We start from the raw sequence: 17,443 nt of genomic DNA, 5'->3' as shown, positions 1-17,443 counted from the left end.
AAATAGCACTATTTTAAAAATATGAAAAAATGGAAAAATAAAAATTAGCCTTTTTTCTGTGATAAAACCAACATCAGTGTCTATCTTAGTACATTTTTAGAGGTTCATTACAGGATTATTTTGTAGTGTCCTTCAAAAATGATAATACACACATTTGGACAATGTGTAACAGTGTATATGAAACTTTGATTATGTAACCTGCACGAACAGAAAAGACCTAGGTAATTATAGTATTGATATTAGATATGGTATTTACAAGAACAAACATGCTTTCTAGAGCTCTGTACAACCTAAAACACGTTTTCAGCAGCTACATGGACCAAAATGAGAAATTTATGTGTGTGCATACATATGGTTTTATATTCATACAGCATTATGTTGTTGAGTAAAATTCAACAGGTAAAAAGTGAAAGTGTGTTGTGGTTTAGCCCTCATCACCACACAATTTCTCACTCACACTCCCCCTCCACAGCAGGATAAGGGAGAGAACAGGGAAGAAAGGAAAACTTGTGGGTTGAGATGAAGAGAGTTTACTAAAATAGCAAAGGAAAATTACAATAATAATAGCATATAAGGATATTAAAATATAGAAAAAAGAACAATGTACATTTATTCACCAGCCGATGTCCCAATGACCAATACAACCCATCCTGAGCAGCAGTCATGGAAACAAAACTGAACAGCAAGCAAAGGAGTGAAAGGAAGAGAGCAAGATAGAGGGAACGATGCCAGCAAGAGAGAGAGAAAGATGGATGGTAGGAAGGCAGATACCCCCGTCCCAGTCAACCCCCACTTATATACTAAGCGTGATATTTATGGCATGGAATACTCTTCTAGCCAGTTTGGGTCTATTATTCTGTCTTTCTCTGAGCTTCCTGCACCTGCACATTAGTGAGATCTGGAAAGCAGGACAGTGTCCTCAGTCTCATTAGCAACAACTCCTGTCACCCGTGTGTTTATCAACATTCTTCACATCCAAAATCTAAAACACACTGGCTACTGGAAGGAAAATTAACTCCACCCCTGCCAAAACCAGGACAAAGTGTTAAATATCTATTAAGTAATATTGTGTATGAGATTTCTTAACCTTTTCCTCTCCCACTGTAAAAATGTATACATACACTGCAGTTAATTCAACATTGCTGTAGACATGAGTTATTCATAGAATCATAGAATGGTTTGGGTTGGAAGGGACATTTAAAGGCCATCTAGTTCAACCCCCCTGCAAGGAGCAGGAGCATCTCCAACTAGATCGGGTTGCTCAGAGCCCTGTCCAGCCTGGCCTTGAATTTTTCCAGGGATGGGGCATCAACCACCTCTCTGGGTAACTTGTGCCAGTGTTCTACCACCCTCATTGTAAATTTTTTTTCCCTGGTATCTCATCTAGATTTACTATTTTCTATTTTAAAACCATTACCTCTCATCCTATCACAACAGGCCCTGCTAAAGAGTTCCTCCCCATCTTTCTTATAAGCCCCCTTTAGGTACTGGAGGCTGTAAGGTCTCACTGGAGCCTTCTCTTCCCCAGGCTGAACATCCCCAACTCTCTCATCCTGTCCTCACAGAAGAGGTGCTCCAGCCCTCTTATCATCTTCATGGCTGCACCACACAGGTTGACGTCAGCGAACTTCCTGAGGGTGCACTCTAACCCTCTGCCCATGTCGTCATCAAAGATGTTAAACACCCTTCATGAGAGTTAACTGACAGCAAATACTCCTTTTCTTGCACCTTTCCTCATGCTGAAATGTCACAAAGGATGAGAAAAGCTATCTTTTTTCCCCATTCCTGTTAAATTCAGACTAGTTTACTAGGACACTAGTTTACTAGGTGTCCTCACAGTTGCCTTTTACTTTAAAAACATGCATTTATTACCTTGCATGTGATGTATAATGTTACCCATCTAGTTATCTTCTCATTCAGCCTAGCTCTTGCGTTAAATTCCATGCAAGTTTTTATTTAAATTGACTGAAGTCACCAGGCTTTGCTTGAGACTGTAAAACTAGCATCTAGAGCCAAATGCAATGTAACATTAGCAATGTGTAAGTTTCCCAGGCAGTTCTGCCAAAGTACCACGATCATACTTACCACCTGCTATTTTGCCTGCAGCATTAAGTAAGATAAAAGCCTTAACCATGCCAAGCAGTGCATTCATTTTGAGGAGGAAGCAGAAGTACAATATAGAGGATTCCCATAAATTTGATGTGGCGCCAAAAGGGAGAGCAGCAAGATATCAATTTGACCAAAATATGTATGTATTATGGAGAAAGAAGCAAATTTTAAAAAAATCTTTCTCACGTAACAGAAAAGACTGGATATGCAGTAGGAAGCCTTGAAAGTATTTTCAGTCTAAATTAATATAAAAAACTGAGATAAACACAGTGAAATTCTACTACATCTAATCAAATGCAAGCAAAAATTACTTAAGAATACCAAGGAATGTGACAGATCCTTGAGAGGCTACATGACCTGGTTCTTTAAATTATCAATAAAAAATAATTCTTTAAAATACTGGTCATTTATTTGAAGAACAAAATTTAGAATATCCTTTTCAGTCATTCTCCTGTCCACTTTTACCAGAAACCCACAACATACCTTCAACTAGGCTGAAAAAATTAAAGACAGCACAGGTATACTAGATAGTTCTATTAGGATGCTACTATTTGTGTTATAGCTTCAAACATCCTCAAGGTCACTGTATAAGCTTGCAAATTAGTTTTGCTTTGTAGTATCCGTAATGTATTTTTGGTAACACAGAGGTTATGCTTAGTTTTATATGGGTTTTGTAAAAAATAAATGCAGGACACATGTGAATTACAAATGCATATGCAGTTTCTAAAAACAGATGGAATTTTGTATGTCATAACAAGCACAAATTAGAAACAACATTACAAACTTCAATAAATAAGTGACCACTGTGGATAACCAGAAAAACAAATAGAAAAAGTAAATGAAAGAGCAACAACATAAAGAATCAGTGCTTCAAAGAGGTTGCATAAAAGCTTAGAGTAAAGGAATCAATGACAAGGATCAAGAATGCTGTGATAAAAATGAATGAAAAATAAAGCATAGAGTGAAATGATAAATAATAAATGATTTTACAAACACATGAGGAGTAAGAAGTTGGCAAGGGAGACTGCTGATTCCTTGAGGGAAGGTGAAGGAACAAAGCAAAAGAAAATGTAAATATTACTGGGAAAATTAACGCTAGAATGAGAGAAAGATTTTCAAGGTCAAAGGAAATAACAACTAGAAAGGGAGTTAAAGGGTGTACCAGAACAAAAGTGGAAGGAAGAAAGGAAACTTTTAGTGCAACTGAAAATACAAACTGTCTCAGTAAGCAGGAGACACAGCAACCCAAAACTGCAAAGCAAAGACCAGATGAGAGAAATACTCCCCACAAAAAAAAAAAACAAAAAACACTCAAAACAGGAATTACCGACCCTGTGTTTATTAAATGTCATAAAAGGCAGAGTGATGTCCTGCTCCATAGGCATGGCTGGGTCCGCAGTGATTTAAAGAAACATATTCAATAAAAATACTGAGATTTTCATGTAACAAAATTGGAGTATGCTATTAAAGATTAATTAAAATGACACAAAATACAGAATTAGAACAGGCTTTAATTTGGTTGGTTTAAAATGGAGTAACTATTATATTCTGCAAAGCTATTCTGATTTATCTAATATCTGAATTCTTTATTGAGATTTTAACAATTTGGGTTCAAACCTACCCATGACTTGTTGCATTGCTGAGATTTAATGTCTCAGCTTCATATTAAAAAAAAATATATATATAGAAATCACGACAAAATGCTGTCCATTGTTTCTAACCTCACACAAAGCCTTCTGCATGATAAGGATTTCCATTTAAAACAGAGGTGATGAGAAACACGAGTCAGGCAATATTTCAGGCTACAGAGCCATGATTAGCTCAAGGAGTCTTACAAATTTTTCCCACCATTTGGACTGTAGATTTGCCCCCTCAGATATACACCTTCATATGGTTCCTTCACCAAAGACACCTTGATTAGCTATTCTGATACCACTAGTTGAAGTCATATTACTACTGAGACACTTTCTTTCTGCAGTCTTCATATTTGGCCCTCATAAGAGCTTTGCTAAAAACACCTTTTCAGTATTATGATTCATGCTACCACTAGAAACTTCAGAAGGAATGTACCTGATAGTCTTTTCCATAGTTTGGGGATTAAACCTACATCTTACTTCGGAAAGAAGGTGTGAAGTAATCTCAAAGCCACCACAGTACTGACTTTACCATTGTGTACACTTGCAATTGTAGAGGTAAAAAAACAAAAAATAAAGAAAAGAGCCATTGTAAATCACAATAGAAGGAACTACTTCGCAATTTGGCACCAAAAATTTAACAAGCATTCTGAAGCCATGTATGTAACCTAACTGAAAGGTTTTGTTGTCACCAAGGGATGGACGGAGACGTGTCCACGTGACGGACTCTGATGTCACCTAGCAACGGCTTGGAACATCCCTGAGCAATGGACTGTGACCAGGCGACCCTCAGTGCCTATGAGCGCGTGCTGAGTCTCAGCCGGTCAGCTCGTGCCCGGACTCCAGCTGAGCAGTTGGCGAGGCTGGAGCTCTGAGCTAGGTCTTTGGTGCTGGTGTCGTGCTCGGGGAGTTGTTCGTTGCAGCTCTCCGTGTGCGAGGCCAGAGCCCCTGCAGGATTTTCCCCGGCCCTGCCAGGTTCAGGCAGCCGGGATACACAGGAGGTGTGCTCGCAGCAGCAGAGGTGAGCTGGCTGGGGAGGTGGGAGGGTTTCCTTCTTGAGGGACCTGGGCATTTCTTCCACCTCTCCCCGGGCCAACCAATGACGATGGCCTCTCTTCCTTTTCCAGCGTGACACCCGCTGCTGCAGCACCAGGGAGAGGGAGCGGCTCAACATCCCCAGCTCCCCCCAGCCCAGGCCCCAGAGCCGCTGAAGGATTTTCCCCGGCCCTGCCAGGTTCAGGCAGCCGGGATACGCAGGAGGTGCGCTCGCAGCAGCAGAGGTGAGCTGGCTGGGGAGGTGGGAGGGTTTCCTTCTTGAGGGACCTGGGCATTTCTTCCACCTCTCCCCGGGCCAGCCAATGATGATGGCCTCTCTTCCTTTCCTAGCGTGACACCCGCTGCTGCAGCACCAGGGAGAGGGAGCGGCTCAACATCCCCAGCTCCCCCCAGCCCACTGCACCGGTGGAGAGCATGGCCACAGAGCTGAAGGACCGCTGTCCAATATGCCTGGACAGCTGGGAGGAGGCCAGCTACGTGATGCCATGCCTCCACCAGTTTTGCTACCTGTGCATCTTGCAGTGGGCTGAAAGCAAACCCGAGTGCCCCCTCTGCAAGAGGAGGATCCTCTCCATCTTGCACTCGGTGCGGGCGGACGATGACTACATGGAGCACGTCATCACACCACCTGGGACATCATCAGTCATTGTCCGCCAGGCGGCAGGAGCTCCCGGACCCCAGGGCGCCCACCACCTCCATCGCCGTGGGGCAGCCCAAGGACGGGCGGCAGAAGGGGTGCCCAGGCGTCCTGCGGGCAGCCTCCAGCCCCCAAATTGGCTGAGCCATTTTGAGGACCACCCAACGCTCTTCCAGACCCTGCAGTCCTGGGTCCATCAGGAGCTGGAAGAGCTCTTTGGCAACAGGGTGCTGGAGGCAGCCACGGCGGAGGACACCAACACAGGCATCCCCACCAACAGCAGGATGGACGCAGAGCTGCCGGTCCAGAGGCTGCGAGGCTCCCTCCAAAACCGCACGGCGACACGTGCACAACAGCGGGCACGTGTCGCCGTGCAAGGGCCCAGCGGAGAGGCTCATCGTCCCCTGGGCCGGCAGGATGCCCATGCTGCCAGGGGGCGGGAGGGCAGCCCCGCGGGTGCTCCCGGCCCTGCTGCTTCCCCAAGACGGTGTCTCGCCCCCAGCACAGCCCCGTCTGGCAGCCCTGCAAGATCCAGTGGGGAGGAGCTGCCCGGCGCCTCATCCACTGCCCCTGGCGGGAGTCCTGGCAGCCACCCCTCTGCTCCCACTGCCATCTCCGTGGAGCAAGAAGAGGCCCGGTTGCAGCCACGGGAGCCTGTGCCCGGGCCCTCCACTTCCAGCCCGGGCAGTCAACGCTCCCCTGGGGGGCCACGGCGACCCCCAAAGAGGAAGACTGGCAGCTCCGAGGCCTCTCCAGACAACAAGAAACCAGCACCACGCCGGTGACCGGGGAGGGTGCCTCGGGGGATGACCCAAACAGGACCGCGCCATCCACTGGGACATCTGCCAGCCCTCAAGGGCTCCCAGCCCCCTCAACCCAATTATCCAAGTTAAATAAATGCATTGAAACGACAGAAGAAGTCTCAGTGTCACTAACAGTGCAGGTGGCCTTGCTATCCTCGCCCTTTCTTAGTCGTTTTTTGCCGAGAGGGCTGCGATGTAACGCTCAGGGCTCCTTCTACGTGTGCCCCGTACTATTTCACTGTTCCCCGCAAAGGCAGGTGCTGCCCAGATCCGGGCCTGCACCTCTGCAGCTGGTTCCGGGCAGAAGTTTCCAGCTGGGGGCTCTCCAGGGCCAGCGCGTGCCCCACCACTCATCACCCCAGCCCTGGTCTCCTCAGCTCCTCCTCCTCCTCCTCTGCTCCCCTGTCCCAGAGCTCTGCTCTCCTACCACCTGCACTGCCCAGCGCAGCCGCGCCACGGCAGCACACAAATCCTTCATCCTGCGTGGAGTCACGACTTGGTGCTGCTCTCTGCATCGAGGAGAGGAGAGGAGAGGGAGGTGCTGAGCTCTTCCCTCTGGGATCCAGCGATGGGCTGCATGGCAGTGCTTCAAAGCTGCGTCAGAGGAGGTTCAGACTTGATATTAGGACACCCTTCTTTACCAAGAGGGCGGTCAGACACTGGAACGGGCTCCCTAGAGCCAGGTGCTCGATGCCCCGTGCCTGTCAGTGCCTTCAAAGGAGCTACTTGGACAAGGCCCTTCACAACAGGCTTTACCTTCTAGCCAGGCCTGGAGTGCTCATTGCCATCGAGTCCCCGAGTGACAGGTTCTGTTGTTACTGAGGGATGGACTTCACACTACATCACTTTACAATCACATCACAGTTACGATCACTGTTATGGTCTTGCACGTCTTCAGACAGATTTTTCATCCTTTTTTTTTTTGAGATTATATACTGTCATTCAGTTTCCAGGTACAGTGTTAGTCATGTTGGTCATTTATCTCACGATGAGCTCCAGAGAACATTCCACTCTCTTTTTTTTTTTTTAATCTCTGACCTTTTAACTCCTTCAAAATCAAGAATAAAAATTTGTTGCAGTAAGCTTTCTTTTTTGTGTGTGTGTCAATTCAGAAACCTTCAATACTTAGAAAGTAGGCTTTGCATAAGGAAAAATGTAGATCTGTCTTATTTATATGACAATGAATTTGTTAGTGACAATTGAGACTAGTTTTAAGTCATAATTTTGTTTTTTATCCTAACTCAACATCTCAAACAACTTCAGTTTAAAGAGAAGTGAATCTTCTAGGTAATAGATAAAGAGAGGTAACCAGTAGAAATTAATTTTGCACTGTTTCCCTTATCGTGAAGAGGCATGGAAGAGCCATGAATTCTGCAATTCTTGCAGGAATATATTGAGTTTTCTTGAGAGGCTATTTGTATGACAATGACTTTGTTAGTGACAATTGAGACTAGTTTTAAGTCATAATTTTGGTTTTTATCCTAACTCAACATCTCAAACAAACAACTTTATTTTAAAGAGAAGTGAATCTGCAAACAATATATTAGGGACTTAAACCAGATGATCTGACTTAAATAGCTTTTTGAGACTTACACGTTATCTAGCTATTATTTCTGAATTTCTTCTCTTGTATGGGCCATGATAAAGAAGTCCAGTAGGAGGATTAACGCATAAAAATCTCAACACATCTTCCCTTGGCAACAACAACCAAAGTTGTGAAAAGATGAGGAAAGGAATGTACCTTTTTAGACTGCCTTCACCAGCGGAAATATGGTGTCTTTAGTCTGACCTAAATCACATGAAAAAGAAAGGTGGAGACCATTTCAGACAGGAATTTACACCAATACTTTTATAATTTTGCCACACCATAGCTTTGGCTTAAATGGTTCCACTTTGTACGCAAACTAAACAGAAGAGTATTGTTTCTTGCAGTTGTTTTCCAGTACAAATGGCAAACCGGGAGACAGACAGGAAGGCCAAGCGTATGGATAGTGATTTACATCGAGTCTTCATTGAAGGTTTCCGAATACCACAACTAGAGTCACACTTCACATTTATGGAACACAAAAATAAACGACGAATGTGCCATTTTCCTATGCCTGATGAACTGATTTCTTTTTTTCTCTGTTACTATGGGTGCTGTAAAGTTTATCGTATTTCTATGGCACCTCAGCTTTAAAGACTGATTGCTGATTCTCCAAGTCTCCTCTTAGTATGAGTCTGTCTAGCTGGGTTTCTTTGACACTCCTTCTCGTTTACTTTCTCACTGAGGCTCAAGTAACAGTGCAACGTCTTATTTCAAAATCAGTTTTCTTTGGAAGATGAAGTACAAGGGGAACAGTGCTGAATAGCCTCTACAATCTTAGAATTACTTGGAAAACTTTTTTTTTTTTAACATCACCTAGAATGTGACCTGAAATGGTCCTAGAGACCTGGTCGATGCTTCGTGCCTACGAGTGCATTAAAAAGAGGCATTTGGAAAATGCCATTCAGAACAGGCTTTAATTTTAAAATGAAGACGTCGAGGCTCAGGTGCTCCTGGCTCAGCTGCCCCTCTGGTTTGTCAACCTGCCTCTGGGACCCCAAGGAGGACGTAGTGCCCAGAGGAGGCCTTAGGAGTGCTGAGCAGAGGGGATCACCCTTGTACCTTCCGGCTGGGGGAGAAAGATGGAGGACCTGCCAGGGCGTGCCAAGTGCTGCCTTTGACACCCCGTGGGAGAAAGCAGGGGAGCCCAGAGGGCTGGCCAGCAGCGCTGGGCTGTGGGGAGGGCCTGTGGGACTTGGTCCTCCAGCCTCTGAGGAAGGCACGAGGCGTTGGCCTGTGAGCCTTCTTGCCATATGTGCCTGGAGACATCTGCCACAGCCGAAGTGACATGACAGGGCCCCAGGAAGACAAGGCCAAGGCCTCGGTGACTGGCGTGAAACACCGATGCCAAGAACAAGACAAGAGATGGAGGGGATGGAGTGGGCAGTGGCGTTCTGGTAAGCCCAGACACTTGTGCTGTGGCTGTGGATGAGGACAGCCTGTCGTGATGTCCCTGACCAGTGGACAGCGACTTCACCAAGCGATGGGTTCCGATGCCATCGAGTCCCCGATTTTGGCAACAGGTTTTGTTGTCACCAAGGGATGGACGGAGACGTGTCCACGTGACGGACTCTGATGTCACCTAGCAACGGCTTGGAACGTCCCTGAGCAATGGATTGTGACCAGGCGACCCTCAGTGCCTATGAGCGCGTGCTGAGTCTCAGCCGGTCAGCTCGTGCCCGGACTCCAGCTGAGCAGTTGGCGAGGCTGGAGCGCTGAGCTAGGTCTTTGGTGCTGGTGTCGTGCTCGGGGAGTTGTTCGTTGCAGCTCTCCGTGTGCGAGGCCAGAGCCCCTGCAGGATTTTCCCCGGCTCTGCCAGGTTCAGGCAGCCGGGATACACAGGAGGTGTGCTCGCAGCAGCAGAGGTGAGCTGGCTGGGGAGGTGGGAGGGTTTCCTTCTTGAGGGACCTGGGCATTTCTTCCACCTCTCCCCGGGCCAACCAATGACGATGGCCTCTCTTCCTTTTCCAGCGTGACACCCGCTGCTGCAGCACCAGGGAGAGGGAGCGGCTCAACATCCCCAGCTCCCCCCAGCCCAGGCCCCAGAGCCGCTGAAGGATTTTCCCCGGCCCTGCCAGGTTCAGGCAGCCGGGATACGCAGGAGGTGCGCTCGCAGCAGCAGAGGTGAGCTGGCTGGGGAGGTGGGAGGGTTTCCTTCTTGAGGGACCTGGGCATTTCTTCCACCTCTCCCCGGGCCATCCAATTATGATGGCCTCTCTTCCTTTTCTAGCTTGACACCCGCTGCCGCAGCACCAGGGAGAGGGAGCAGCTCAACATCCCCAGCTCCCCCCAGCCCACTGCAGCCAGTGGAGAGCATGGCCACAGAGCTGAAGGACCGCTGTCCAATATGCCTGGACAGCTGGGAGGAGGCCAGCTACGTGATGCCATGCCTCCACCAGTTTTGCTACCTGTGCATCTTGCAGTGGGCTGAAAGCAAACCCGAGTGCCCCCTCTGCAAGAGGAGGATCCTCTCCATCTTGCACTCGGTGCGGGCGGACGATGACTACATGGAGCACGTCATCACACCACCTGGGACATCATCAGTCATTGTCCGCCAGGCGGCAGGAGCTCCCGGACCCCAGGGCGCCCACCACCTCCATCGCCGTGGGGCAGCCCAAGGACGGGCGGCAGAAGGGGTGCCCAGGCGTCCTGCGGGCAGCCTCCAGCCCCCAAATTGGCTGAGCCATTTTGAGGACCACCCAACGCTCTTCCAGACCCTGCAGTCCTGGGTCCATCAGGAGCTGGAAGAGCTCTTTGGCAACAGGGTGCTGGAGGCAGCCACGGCGGAGGACACCAACACGGGCATCCCCACCAACAGCAGGATGGACGCAGAGCTGCCGGTCCAGAGGCTGCGAGGCTCCCTCCAAAACCGCACGGCGACACGTGCACAACAGCGGGCGCGTGTCGCCGTGCAAGGGCCCAGCGGAGAGGCCCATCGTCCCCTGGGCCGGCAGGATGCCCATGCTGCCAGGGGGCGGGAGGGCAGCCCCGCGGGTGCTCCCGGCCCTGCTGCCTCCCCAAGACGGTGTCTCGCCCCCAGCACAGTCCCATCTGGCAGCCCTGCGAGATCCAGTGGGGAGGAGCTGCCCGGCGCCTCATCCACTGCCCCTGGCGGGAGTCCTGGCAGCCACCCCTCTGCTCCCATTGCCATCTCCGTGGAGCAAGAAGAGGCCCGGGTGCAGCCACGGGAGCCTGTGCCCGGGCCCTCCACTTCCAGCCCGGGCAGTCAACGCTCCCCTGGGGGGCCACGGCGACCCCCAAAGAGGAAGACTGGCAGCTCCGAGGCCTCTCCAGACAACAAGAAACCAGCACCACGCCGGTGACCGGGGAGGGTGCCTCGGGGGATGACCCAAACAGGACCGCGCCATCCACTGGGACATCTGCCAGCCCTCAAGGGCTCCCAGCCCCCTCAACCCAATTATCCAAGTTAAATAAATGCATTAAAATGACAGAAAAAGTCTCAGTGTCACTAACAGTGCAGGTGGCCTTGCTATCCTCGTCCTTTCTTAGTTGTTTTGCCAAGAGGGCTGCGATGTAACGCTCAGGGCTCCTTCTACGTGTGCCCCGTACTATTTCACTGTTCCCCGCAAAGGCAGGTGCTGCCCAGATCCGGGCCTGCACCTCTGCAGCTGGTTCCGGGCAGAAGTTTCCAGCTGGGGGCTCTCCAGGGCCAGCGCGTGCCCCACCACTCATCACCCCAGCCCTGGTCTCCTCAGCTCCTCCTCCTCCTCCTCTGCTCCCCTGTCCCAGAGCTCTGCTCTCCTACCACCTGCACTGCCCAGCGCAGCCGCGCCACGGCAGCACACAAATCCTTCATCCTGCGTGGAGTCACGACTTGGTGCTGCTCTCTGCATCAAGGAGAGGAGAGGAGAGGGAGGTGCTGAGCTCTTCCCTCTGGGATCCAGCGATGGGCTGCATGGCAGTGCTTCAAAGCTGCGTCAGAGGAGGTTCAGACTTGATATTAGGACACCCTTCTTTACCAAGAGGGCGGTCAGACACTGGAACAGGCTCCCTAGAGCCAGGTGCTCGATGCCCCGTGCCTGTCAGTGCCTTCAAAGGAGCTACTTGGACAAGGCCCTTCACAACAGGCTTTACCTTCTAGCCAGGCCTGGAGTGCTCATTGCCATCGAGTCCCCGAGTGACAGGTTCTGTTGTTACTGAGGGATGGACTTCACACTACATCACTTTACAATCACATCACAGTTACGATCACTGTTATGGTCTTGCACGTCTTCAGACAGATTTTTCATCCTTTTTTTTTTGAGATTATATACTGTCATTCAGTTTCCAGGTACAGTGTTAGTCATGTTGGTCATTTATCTCACGATGAGCTCCAGAGAACATTCCACTCTCTTTTTTTTTTTTAATCTCTGACCTTTTAACTCCTTCAAAATCAAGAATAAAAATTTGTTGCAGTAAGCTTTCTTTTTTGTGTGTGTGTCAATTCAGAAACCTTCAATACTTAGAAAGTAGGCTTTGCATAAGGAAAAATGTAGATCTGTCTTACTTATATGACAATGAATTTGTTAGTGACAATTGAGACGTTTTAAATCATAATTTTGTTTTTTATCCTAACTCAACATCTCAAACAACTTCAGTTTAAAGAGAAGTGAATCTTCTAGGTAATAGATAAAGAGAGGTAACCAGTAGAAATTAATTTTGCACAGTTTCCCTTATCGTGAAGAGGCATGGAAGAGCCATGAATTCTGCAATTCTTGCAGGAATATATTGAGTTTTCTTGAGAGGCTATTTGTATGACAATGACTTTGTTAGTGACAATTGAGACTAGTTTTAAGTCATAATTTTGGTTTTTATCCTAACTCAACATCTCAAACAAACAACTTTATTTTAAAGAGAAGTGAATCTGCAAACAATATATTAGGGACTTAAACCAGATGATCTGACTTAAATAGCTTTTTGAGACACGTTATCTAGCTATTATTTCTGAATTTCTTCTCTTGTATGGGCCATGATAAAGAAGTCCAGTAGGAGGATTAACGCATAAAAATCTCAACACATCTTCCCTTGGCAACAACAACCAAAGTTGTGAAAAGATGAGGAAAGGAATGTACCTGTTTAGACTGCCTTCACCAGCGGAAATATGGTGTCTTTAGTCTGACCTAAATCACATGAAAAAGAAAGGTGGAGACCATTTCAGACAGGAATTTACACCAATACTTTTATAATTTTGCCACACCATAGCTTTGGCTTAAATGGTTCCACTTTGTACGCAAACTAAACAGAAGAGTATTGTTTCTTGCAGTTGTTTTCCAGTACAAATGGCAAACCGGGAGACAGACAGGAAGGCCAAGCGTATGGATAGTGATTTACATCGAGTCTTCATTGAAGGTTTCCGAATACCACAACTAGAGTCACACTTCACATTTATGGAACACAAAAATAAACGACGAATGTGCCATTTTCCTATGCCTGATGAACTGATTTCTTTTTTTCTCTGTTACTATGGGTGCTGTAAAGTTTATCGTATTTCTATGGCACCTCAGCTTTAAAGACTGATTGCTGATTCTCCAAGTCTCCTCTTAGTATGAGTCTGTCTAGCTGGGTTTCTTTGACACTCCTTCTCGTTTACTTTCTCACTGAGGCTCAAGTAACAGTGCAACGTCTTATTTCAAAATCAGTTTTCTTTGGAAGATGAAGTACAAGGGGAACAGTGCTGAATAGCCTCTACAATCTTAGAATTACTTGGAAAACTTTTTTTTTTTTAACATCACCTAGAATGTGACCTGAAATGGTCCTAGAGACCTGGTCGATGCTTCGTGCCTACGAGTGCATTAAAAAGAGGCATTTGGAAAATGCCATTCAGAACAGGCTTTAATTTTAAAATGAAGACGTCGAGGCTCAGGTGCTCCTGGCTCAGCTGCCCCTCTGGTTTGTCAACCTGCCTCTGGGACCCCAAGGAGGACGTAGTGCCCAGAGGAGGCCTTAGGAGTGCTGAGCAGAGGGGATCACCCTTGTACCTTCCGGCTGGGGGAGAAAGATGGAGGACCTGCCAGGGCGTGCCAAGTGCTGCCTTTGACACCCCGTGGGAGAAAGCAGGGGAGCCCAGAGGGCTGGCCAGCAGCGCTGGGCTGTGGGGAGGGCCTGTGGGACTTGGTCCTCCAGCCTCTGAGGAAGGCACGAGGCGTTGGCCTGTGAGCCTTCTTGCCATATGTGCCTGGAGACATCTGCCACAGCCGAAGTGACATGACAGGGCCCCAGGAAGACAAGGCCAAGGCCTCGGTGACTGGCGTGAAACACCGATGCCAAGAACAAGACAAGAGATGGAGGGGATGGAGTGGGCAGTGGCGTTCTGGTAAGCCCAGACACTTGTGCTGTGGCTGTGGATGAGGACAGCCTGTCGTGATGTCCCTGACCAGTGGACAGCGACTTCACCAAGCGATGGGTTCCGATGCCATCGAGTCCCCGATTTTGGCAACAGGTTTTGTTGTCACCAAGGGATGGACGGAGACGTGTCCACGTGACGGACTCTGATGTCACCTAGCAACGGCTTGGAACGTCCCTGAGCAATGGATTGTGACCAGGCGACCCTCAGTGCCTATGAGCGCGTGCTGAGTCTCAGCCGGTCAGCTCGTGCCCGGACTCCAGCTGAGCAGTTGGCGAGGCTGGAGCGCTGAGCTAGGTCTTTGGTGCTGGTGTCGTGCTCGGGGAGTTGTTCGTTGCAGCTCTCCGTGTGCGAGGCCAGAGCCCCTGCAGGATTTTCCCCGGCTCTGCCAGGTTCAGGCAGCCGGGATACACAGGAGGTGTGCTCGCAGCAGCAGAGGTGAGCTGGCTGGGGAGGTGGGAGGGTTTCCTTCTTGAGGGACCTGGGCATTTCTTCCACCTCTCCCCGGGCCAACCAATGACGATGGCCTCTCTTCCTTTTCCAGCGTGACACCCGCTGCTGCAGCACCAGGGAGAGGGAGCGGCTCAACATCCCCAGCTCCCCCCAGCCCAGGCCCCAGAGCCGCTGAAGGATTTTCCCCGGCCCTGCCAGGTTCAGGCAGCCGGGATACGCAGGAGGTGCGCTCGCAGCAGCAGAGGTGAGCTGGCTGGGGAGGTGGGAGGGTTTCCTTCTTGAGGGACCTGGGCATTTCTTCCACCTCTCCCCGGGCCATCCAATTATGATGGCCTCTCTTCCTTTTCTAGCTTGACACCCGCTGCCGCAGCACCAGGGAGAGGGAGCAGCTCAACATCCCCAGCTCCCCCCAGCCCACTGCAGCCAGTGGAGAGCATGGCCACAGAGCTGAAGGACCGCTGTCCAATATGCCTGGACAGCTGGGAGGAGGCCAGCTACGTGATGCCATGCCTCCACCAGTTTTGCTACCTGTGCATCTTGCAGTGGGCTGAAAGCAAACCCGAGTGCCCCCTCTGCAAGAGGAGGATCCTCTCCATCTTGCACTCGGTGCGGGCGGACGATGACTACATGGAGCACGTCATCACACCACCTGGGACATCATCAGTCATTGTCCGCCAGGCGGCAGGAGCTCCCGGACCCCAGGGCGCCCACCACCTCCATCGCCGTGGGGCAGCCCAAGGACGGGCGGCAGAAGGGGTGCCCAGGCGTCCTGCGGGCAGCCTCCAGCCCCCAAATTGGCTGAGCCATTTTGAGGACCACCCAACGCTCTTCCAGACCCTGCAGTCCTGGGTCCATCAGGAGCTGGAAGAGCTCTTTGGCAACAGGGTGCTGGAGGCAGCCACGGCGGAGGACACCAACACGGGCATCCCCACCAACAGCAGGATGGACGCAGAGCTGCCGGTCCAGAGGCTGCGAGGCTCCCTCCAAAACCGCACGGCGACACGTGCACAACAGCGGGCGCGTGTCGCCGTGCAAGGGCCCAGCGGAGAGGCCCATCGTCCCCTGGGCCGGCAGGATGCCCATGCTGCCAGGGGGCGGGAGGGCAGCCCCGCGGGTGCTCCCGGCCCTGCTGCCTCCCCAAGACGGTGTCTCGCCCCCAGCACAGTCCCATCTGGCAGCCCTGCGAGATCCAGTGGGGAGGAGCTGCCCGGCGCCTCATCCACTGCCCCTGGCGGGAGTCCTGGCAGCCACCCCTCTGCTCCCATTGCCATCTCCGTGGAGCAAGAAGAGGCCCGGGTGCAGCCACGGGAGCCTGTGCCCGGGCCCTCCACTTCCAGCCCGGGCAGTCAACGCTCCCCTGGGGGGCCACGGCGACCCCCAAAGAGGAAGACTGGCAGCTCCGAGGCCTCTCCAGACAACAAGAAACCAGCACCACGCCGGTGACCGGGGAGGGTGCCTCGGGGGATGACCCAAACAGGACCGCGCCATCCACTGGGACATCTGCCAGCCCTCAAGGGCTCCCAGCCCCCTCAACCCAATTATCCAAGTTAAATAAATGCATTAAAATGACAGAAAAAGTCTCAGTGTCACTAACAGTGCAGGTGGCCTTGCTATCCTCGTCCTTTCTTAGTTGTTTTGCCAAGAGGGCTGCGATGTAACGCTCAGGGCTCCTTCTACGTGTGCCCCGTACTATTTCACTGTTCCCCGCAAAGGCAGGTGCTGCCCAGATCCGGGCCTGCACCTCTGCAGCTGGTTCCGGGCAGAAGTTTCCAGCTGGGGGCTCTCCAGGGCCAGCGCGTGCCCCACCACTCATCACCCCAGCCCTGGTCTCCTCAGCTCCTCCTCCTCCTCCTCTGCTCCCCTGTCCCAGAGCTCTGCTCTCCTACCACCTGCACTGCCCAGCGCAGCCGCGCCACGGCAGCACACAAATCCTTCATCCTGCGTGGAGTCACGACTTGGTGCTGCTCTCTGCATCAAGGAGAGGAGAGGAGAGGGAGGTGCTGAGCTCTTCCCTCTGGGATCCAGCGATGGGCTGCATGGCAGTGCTTCAAAGCTGCGTCAGAGGAGGTTCAGACTTGATATTAGGACACCCTTCTTTACCAAGAGGGCGGTCAGACACTGGAACAGGCTCCCTAGAGCCAGGTGCTCGATGCCCCGTGCCTGTCAGTGCCTTCAAAGGAGCTACTTGGACAAGGCCCTTCACAACAGGCTTTACCTTCTAGCCAGGCCTGGAGTGCTCATTGCCATCGAGTCCCCGAGTGACAGGTTCTGTTGTTACTGAGGGATGGACTTCACACTACATCACTTTACAATCACATCACAGTTACGATCACTGTTATGGTCTTGCACGTCTTCAGACAGATTTTTCATCCTTTTTTTTTTGAGATTATATACTGTCATTCAGTTTCCAGGTACAGTGTTAGTCATGTTGGTCATTTATCTCACGATGAGCTCCAGAGAACATTCCACTCTCTTTTTTTTTTTTTAATCTCTGACCTTTTAACTCCTTCAAAATCAAGAATAAAAATTTGTTGCAGTAAGCTTTCTTTTTTGTGTGTGTGTCAATTCAGAAACCTTCAATACTTAGAAAGTAGGCTTTGCATAAGGAAAAATGTAGATCTGTCTTACTTATATGACAATGAATTTGTTAGTGACAATTGAGACGTTTTAAATCATAATTTTGTTTTTTATCCTAACTCAACATCTCAAACAACTTCAGTTTAAAGAGAAGTGAATCTTCTAGGTAATAGATAAAGAGAGGTAACCAGTAGAAATTAATTTTGCACAGTTTCCCTTATCGTGAAGAGGCATGGAAGAGCCATG

General features: G+C 50.0%; 3 protein-coding genes across 3 annotated transcripts; all 3 read left to right on the top strand.

Moving 5' to 3' along the window:
* Positions 1-4,510: 4,510 nt before the first annotated feature.
* On the top strand, positions 4,511-6,221 carry LOC147596391 (uncharacterized). Its single transcript, XM_086771372.1, has 3 exons — positions 4,511-4,600; positions 5,130-5,655; positions 5,701-6,221. Exons 1-3 carry the CDS (start codon positions 4,511-4,513, stop codon positions 6,219-6,221), a joined length of 1,137 nt encoding a protein of 378 aa, XP_086627498.1.
* Positions 6,222-9,307: 3,086 nt separating this feature from the next.
* Positions 9,308-11,147, top strand: LOC147596390 (uncharacterized). Its single transcript, XM_086771371.1, has 4 exons — positions 9,308-9,386; positions 9,592-9,689; positions 9,796-9,857; positions 10,118-11,147. The coding sequence occupies exons 1-4, from the start codon at positions 9,308-9,310 to the stop codon at positions 11,145-11,147; spliced, it is 1,269 nt and encodes a 422-aa protein (XP_086627497.1).
* A 3,076-nt stretch (positions 11,148-14,223) lies between these two features.
* Positions 14,224-16,063, top strand: LOC147596389 (uncharacterized). The gene is made up of 4 exons (XM_086771370.1): positions 14,224-14,302; positions 14,508-14,605; positions 14,712-14,773; positions 15,034-16,063. The coding sequence occupies exons 1-4, from the start codon at positions 14,224-14,226 to the stop codon at positions 16,061-16,063; spliced, it is 1,269 nt and encodes a 422-aa protein (XP_086627496.1).
* Positions 16,064-17,443: the final 1,380 nt, after the last annotated feature.

The sequence above is a fragment of the Chlamydotis macqueenii genome, chromosome Z, assembly GCF_036417535.1.
Source record: "Chlamydotis macqueenii isolate bChlMac1 chromosome Z, bChlMac1.mat, whole genome shotgun sequence".
In the NCBI taxonomy this organism is placed as follows: Eukaryota; Metazoa; Chordata; class Aves; order Otidiformes; family Otididae; genus Chlamydotis; species Chlamydotis macqueenii.
This window is presented reverse-complemented; position numbering and strand designations above follow the sequence as displayed.

Bases quoted from the DNA above. Each gene is read 5' to 3' on its own strand.
- LOC147596391 (XM_086771372.1), top strand. From the start codon at position 4,511: ATGGACTGTGACCAGGCGACCCTCAGTGCCTATGAGCGCGTGCTGAGT. The intron at 4,601-5,129 runs GCGAGGCTGGAG...TTCCTTTCCTAG, and splicing joins GGACTCCAGCTGAGCAGTTG to CGTGACACCCGCTGCTGCAG. The intron at 5,656-5,700 runs GCAACAGGGTGC...ACACCAACACAG, and splicing joins GGAGCTGGAAGAGCTCTTTG to GCATCCCCACCAACAGCAGG.
- LOC147596389 (XM_086771370.1), top strand. From the start codon at position 14,224: ATGGGTTCCGATGCCATCGAGTCCCCGATTTTGGCAACAGGTTTTGTT. The intron at 14,606-14,711 runs GTGAGCTGGCTG...TTCCTTTTCCAG, and splicing joins GTGTGCTCGCAGCAGCAGAG to CGTGACACCCGCTGCTGCAG. The intron at 14,774-15,033 runs GCCCAGGCCCCA...AGCTCCCCCCAG, and splicing joins AACATCCCCAGCTCCCCCCA to CCCACTGCAGCCAGTGGAGA.
- LOC147596390 (XM_086771371.1), top strand. From the start codon at position 9,308: ATGGGTTCCGATGCCATCGAGTCCCCGATTTTGGCAACAGGTTTTGTT. The intron at 9,387-9,591 runs GTGACGGACTCT...TGTTCGTTGCAG, and splicing joins ATGGACGGAGACGTGTCCAC to CTCTCCGTGTGCGAGGCCAG. The intron at 9,690-9,795 runs GTGAGCTGGCTG...TTCCTTTTCCAG, and splicing joins GTGTGCTCGCAGCAGCAGAG to CGTGACACCCGCTGCTGCAG.